We start from the raw sequence: 6,223 nt of genomic DNA on the forward strand, positions 1-6,223 counted from the left end.
CTTATATAGTCCCCCTCTCGTGTATGGGGCTGGCAGAGCAACATTATTACAGGGGAGTGATTGCTATGTTTCTCATTTACCTTGCTAATATCACTATGCATGGGCATAGTCTTGTCTCACAATGATTGCTAAGTATGCTTGCACTAACTATGATATCCTGGACTATATAGTTGAGAATAACTTAGGGAATATTCTTGTAGTTCGTTCTAATACCATGCTAATGACTTTCTAGAGTATCTAATTGAGGTGCTTATCATATTTATCATGTGGCTAGATCAGATTAATTATCCTTGTCACTATTCATTATTTCATATATCTTTTATGTGACACTTATCCCTGTATGATGAGTTAGATATAATGTTCTCAATTATACATGCAATGATAGATGCTCAATCTCATATTCTATTCTGTAATCAATAGTGATGATTGCTAATCCCTTCCCAGTGGTAAAAATATAAATAACGATACCTGGAATACTTCTCGGTTAAAATGCTGCATCAGTATTAATCTGTGCGCTTGCAGATCCCATTCATTATTTATTTAGAAGAGCAATTGCATATTTCAATACCGCGTCTCTTATATCATGCTGGGGATGACAACTTGGCTTAAGTGGTGTGAGGGATAGGTCTGGCATTTTTGGCACCATTACTAGATTTAGAGAACTTAGTCCAATTTCCACTGCCAAGTAATTTATTTTTTAGTAATTCAAGTTAACTTCTTTGAATTTTGTCTGCATTAAGGAAACAAATCATCTTCACTACTTATCGATACTACTCACAAAGCAACGGAAAAATTAAACAGAAAAATAGTAAGGAAAAACTTCAAGACAGAAGGAGGGCCCTTTCTTGAGCCAAGATTTAACATTGCATACTATATAAAAAAGAAGAAGACAACAATGAAGATTATCGTCCCTCCACACTCGTGAGAGTAAGAAAATTCATAGAGTTATCAGTTCTATCTCTTGTTAGCTCCGTATCACTACTCCCATGTCCATAATGCCCAGGGTTATTAGGTGGTGGCAATGTAGTGCTTCCATTCTCCAAGGCCAACACAACAGATGACATAAGTGGTCTATCATCAGGATTTTCTTGGGCACACAAGAGTGCCATATGACTACAAAGTAACACTTCATCCAACGAACAAGTATCTATAATACAAGGGTCTGCCAAATCTTTTCCCTTCCATTCTTTCCACATATTCCATGCCTAAAACAACCAAAACAATTATTTTGGATTGTGGTAATTATAATGGTTTTAATTGAGACTACAGACTACACTGGCTTAATTTAGAACTTTACAAAAGTCATATACTCACATAGATCATAAGGTTGGGAAAGTTCTTGATTTTGTTAAAAGTGCTTCTCCTTATACCAGTTACAAGCTCCAAGATCAAGACGCCAAAGCTATAGACATCAGACTTGATAGAGAAGACTCCTTCCATTGCATACTCAGGAGCCATGTAGCCACTATTTTGACCATTCACATCTATAAGTTATTGCAAACACGTTGAATCTAATCACATTAATTCTGAGCAATTAATTGAAGTGTATACTTACTATGTTCCCACGACTCGTCGCGTATTTGCATTTTTCTGGTTGTCACTAAAGATCCTTGCCATACCAAAGTCTGCTATCTTGGGTCTCATCTCTGCGTCGAGCAAAACATTGGCAGCTTTGAGATCTCTATGAACTATGGTCAATCTTGAATCTTGGTGCAAGTAAAGAAGTCCCCTTGCAACCCCTTTGATTATATTAAACCGTGTTGGCCAATCTAGCAACACTTTTCTTGAATTATCTGTTTACACATTTAAAAAAAGCATTGCATGTAAGATGTTTGTTGTGAGAATGATAAAAAGATTCAAGTTATAGTGTGTATTATTAAATCGTACCAAAAAGGATAGCATCTAAGCTTCTATTAGGCAAATATTCATATATCAGGATTTTTTCACCACCCTCCACGCTGCAACCAAGCAGCCGAACCAAATTTCTATGTTGCAATTTGGCAATTAGAATAGCTTCATTCCTGAATTCCACGGTTCCTTGTTCTGAATCTTTACTTAGCCTTTTGATAGCAACTTCCTGACCACCAATCAAGGCCTTTGCAAAATGTAATAAAAAAATGGTCTGTCATATGGACAATTTAATCTAATAAGGTAAGTCGAACTGATATGAGAAATCTACTACTATTAAGAGCCTATTCGCTTATCTGAAAACTCATGCAGTCCTCACAACCAAAATTCTCAATTTCTCTTAGTAATGTGAGCTTCTCCTACTCCCTCCGTCCCTAAATACTGCTATTTCTAGGAGAAAATTTTGTCCACAAATACTGCTATTTCTACTAGCATACTCAGTCCACCAGCCCATTTAATTATCCTCGGAACTTGCGTGGTTCACCAACTCATTTAATTTTTTCTAGGAAGTAGTACTTTGGCGTATGGTAATTGGTTGAGTCTATTCAGTTGACATTAAATGCAGCTCGTTGGAACCAGAGAATCATGGTTTAACGTGCATGATTAAATGGTGTAACCTAAATTAATTAAGGGTAGAATGGTCTTTTGTTTGTCACACTAATCTGTCTGAAATTTGCTAGAAATAGCAGTATTTGGGGACGGAGGGAGTAGTATTTTAGCATTCAAAATTTAGTACAAACTTTTTCCTAGTAAATATCTCCTAGTGAGGATTCACTAGGGCTATGACTAGTGGTAGTGTTTTATTAGTAATTAAAAATACTAGAAGAACTCTACCAATTTGGCAGTGACTATCCGCTAATTTACTGCGACAAAAAAATACTGTTGAATGATTGACAGATTGAACACATAAGTTCAAACTAATAGGCTCTAAATAGGGCCAAATAAATACCTTGTACACTTTCCCAAAGCCTCCTTGTCCAATCTTATACGCCTCTGAGAAATTGTGAGTCGCAGCCTCAATATCCTCAAATTTGACGAAGGGAAGTTCGAAATCTTGTGCTGAGCTTCCTTCAGCGAGGTCATCAGAGATACTCGTACCACCATGACTTATCTTATTGTTATCCTCATTATTCCCCCTCATACGTCCTACACCAAAGTTTCAGTAACCAATTCTCATCTGACGAGTACCGTGTACGTAGAATTATAGATGTCTACCTTTGAATTTAAACCAGGCAAGGAAAATGACTGTGATTATGAGAATGCTACTTGTCAAAACCGTAGGCAGAGCAATCCTCAGTGCATTATTGCTCTTTCGTCTGTCGACACCTATGCAAAGCCAGTATACAAAACAAACCTTAGAAGAAGTCTCATGCACACATCATGTGGCACAAAAGTCAACTCAATGGCAACTGGTGGAGAAGATAAAATAAGGCTTTGTTTAGTTCTAAATTTTTTGACAAAATGAACACCGTAACACTTTCGTTTTAGATTTAAAAAATTCGTCTTGCAAATTACAGACATCCAAGTTTAATGTTGCATGTATGTACCGTAAGATTTGATGTGACGAAGAATTAAAAAAATTTTTTGGCTTAATGGTTACCTGCATCCAAGTTTGAGAGCCGGATGTACAGCGTGTCGGCGGCGACCACGTTCCCTACCTGCTTCTCCGTGTCGATGAGGTCGCCGGCCCACACCAAGCACCTCGTCACGTCGCCCGTCTTCTTGGTGGTGCTCAGGTTGGCATAAGCGTAGGCCACACAGGAGCAGTTGCCGGTGCACGCCGCCCGGCACTCGTCCAAGGTTCGGTTGGCGACGAGCACGAACCTGTCCGGCGATTTCATCCCCGGCAAGGCCAAGAATCCGTCGCCGTCGGCGCACCGCAGCGGCTCCTGTCGCCGGCAACCCTGCGAGAAGACGCCGCGGGTCCACTCCTTGGAGTCGGCAGGCTCGAAGCCGTCGAGGCACCTGCACGTCGGCGCGGCCATGGTGTTGTCGCAGTAGCCGTAGCGCCCGCAGTGGCCGTAGCGGTTGCACTCCCAGGTCGGCCAGGAGCCGAGGACCGTCCACGCCGACGAGCTGGCGCTCCAGCTCTGGAGCTGGTACTGGCCGGCGGCCGTGACGACGAACCTGGTGCGCGCAGCGCCGTCGGAGAGGGTGTAGGTGAGGTAGATCTCCTCGTCGGTGCTGACGACGGCCTGGTAGACGAAGACGCTGGCGTTGGCCTGGTACTTGCTGGCGACGGAGTAGCCCGTCCATGGCCCGTCGCGCATCAGCGGGCGCGTCCCGTTCCAGAGGAAGATCTGCAGCGCCGTGTCCGGGTCCACGGCGTAGGCGAAGCTCCCCGGCGAAGGGTCGTCGGGGGTCCTCCACGACACCAGGCGGCGCTCGTCGCCGGCGCGCGTGCCGTAGTTGACCCGGAGCTTCATGCCGGGGAGGAACGAGTCGGCCGGGTGCTCGAAGCTCTGCCACAAGGTGCTGCCGTTCGGGTGCCGGACCACGAGGTTCCCGGTGTCGAGGAGAACCGCGGTGGGGGACGGGGAGGAGGAGGTGGTGGGGACGACGACGCCGGTGACGTTGGTCGTCCAGAGGACACGGCCGCTGCCGTCGGACACGACGAGGTTGGCCGTGTTGGTTAGGGACAGCGTAGGTGCGGTGGTGTTGGTGGCCGGGGCGTCTCTGTTGGCCACCCACACCACGGTGCGCGTTGGGACGTCGTCGGCGTACCATATGCCGAGGTACAGCTTGTTGTTGTTGTTGGCCGGAGTGGAGTCGGTGGTGGGGGAGAAGAAGCCCAGGGCGAAGCCGCCGCCGCCGGATACTATGGTGGTGCCGGCGGTGAGAGGCTTGTCGAGGACCAGGCGGTCGTCGGGTGCGCATGGCGGCGGCAGCAGCAGGAGGAGGAGCAGCAAGACTGCAGCTGACCGATCCATTCGACACTAAAGATACGGTGGGCCGGCTTTTTTCCGTTCCTGAGAAGAATGAGCTGATTAGGATTAGGATATAGGAATGTTTGTGTACAAGTATAAGCAACAACAATGTCAAAGCAGTTATCTACTCCCCGTTCATTATCGAACATTTTATTTTTATAAACATCTTGTTTAATCATCCATTTTATTTAAATTTTTTATCTAAATATTATTTATTTTGTTATGACTTATTTTATTATTAAACATACTTCAATAATTGTTTATTTATTTTGTGATTTATAGAAAATTTTTAATAAGATAAACGGTCAAATACAATATTTAAATCTAAAAGTGAAAAATATCATTTTTTTTTTTTGAAACGAGGGAGTAGAAGTAACCACTACAGCGGGAATTCCCTACAGCGACGTCATGTCTTACAGAGACGATGAGACAAAGAATGCAAATTGACAACTGCTGTTGCATAATGCAGTGAAAATGGGAGGGCTACGAAATGAGGCCTTGTTTAGTTCACCCACAACAAAAGATTTTTAAGATTTCCATCGCATTGAATCTTATAGCATATATATAGAGCATTAAATATAAATAAAAATAAAAACTAATTGCATAGTTTGTCCGTAAATCGCGAGACGGATCTTTTAAGCCTAGTTACTCTATGATTAAACAATGTTTGTTAAATAAAAACAAAAGTGCTATAGTATCAAAATCTAAAAAAATGATCTAAACAAGGCCTGAATATGATGCAGTTACTAGGGCCTTGTTTAGTTTCGATTTTTTTTTAATTTTGATACTGTAGTATTTTTATTTGTATTTGATAATTATTATTCAACTATATACTAAGTAGGCTCAAAAGATTTATCTTATAAATTACAGATAAACTGTGCAATTAGTTTTTGTTTTCATGTATATTTAATGCTTCATACATATGTGCCGTACGATTCAATGTGATAGAGAATTTTGAAATTTTTTTGGATTTAGGGGTGATCTAAACAAGGCCTAGCTACCATCCTGGAGGCTCCCTACCGTAGGGTGCAGACAGACTTAAACTTAAGCCACAAAATTTTTTTAGTATTTTTGTTTGTATTTAATAATTATTGTTTAATCATAAACTAAGTAGACTTAAAAAATTCGACTCAAATTATAGGTGACCTGTACAATATAAGATTCGACTCAAATTATAGGTGACCTGTACAAAGTTTTATTTTTATTTATATTTAATGTTCTATATATGCGTTGAAAATTTAGCAACTGCCTTTGCATGGCGTGAGTGGCACAAGGATTCTAGTATGGTTGACATTTATCAGCTGTCCACGTCGGAGCGCGCGCAGGTTTGGATGGCGTCGTCACAGCCTCAAGGCACACACCAGCGACGGAAAATCATTTTCACGAAC

The 6,223-nt window shown here is 42.1% G+C and overlaps 1 protein-coding gene across 1 annotated transcript; it reads right to left on the minus strand.

The window, feature by feature from the left end:
- Positions 807–4,923, minus strand: LOC110432369 (receptor-like serine/threonine-protein kinase SD1-8). Its single transcript, XM_021452623.1, has 7 exons — positions 3,509–4,923; positions 3,124–3,234; positions 2,858–3,054; positions 1,888–2,095; positions 1,556–1,793; positions 1,315–1,465; positions 807–1,205 (listed from the first exon to the last, which is right to left on the minus strand). Exons 1-7 carry the CDS (start codon positions 4,836–4,838, stop codon positions 903–905), a joined length of 2,538 nt encoding a protein of 845 aa, XP_021308298.1. The 5' UTR covers positions 4,839–4,923; the 3' UTR covers positions 807–902.

This window comes from Sorghum bicolor, chromosome 2 (assembly GCF_000003195.3).
Source record: "Sorghum bicolor cultivar BTx623 chromosome 2, Sorghum_bicolor_NCBIv3, whole genome shotgun sequence".
Taxonomy (NCBI): Eukaryota; Viridiplantae; Streptophyta; class Magnoliopsida; order Poales; family Poaceae; genus Sorghum; species Sorghum bicolor.

Excerpts from the sequence above, each read along its gene's own strand:
- LOC110432369 (XM_021452623.1), bottom strand. The coding sequence starts at position 4,838 with ATGGATCGGTCAGCTGCAGTCTTGCTGCTCCTCCTCCTGCTGCTGCCG. Across the intron at positions 1,794-1,887 it reads CTTAGATGCTATCCTTTTTG|ATAATTCAAGAAAAGTGTTG; the intron begins GTACGATTTAAT and ends ATGTGTAAACAG. Across the intron at positions 1,206-1,314 it reads TTCCCAACCTTATGATCTAT|GCATGGAATATGTGGAAAGA; the intron begins GTGAGTATATGA and ends TGGTTGTTTTAG.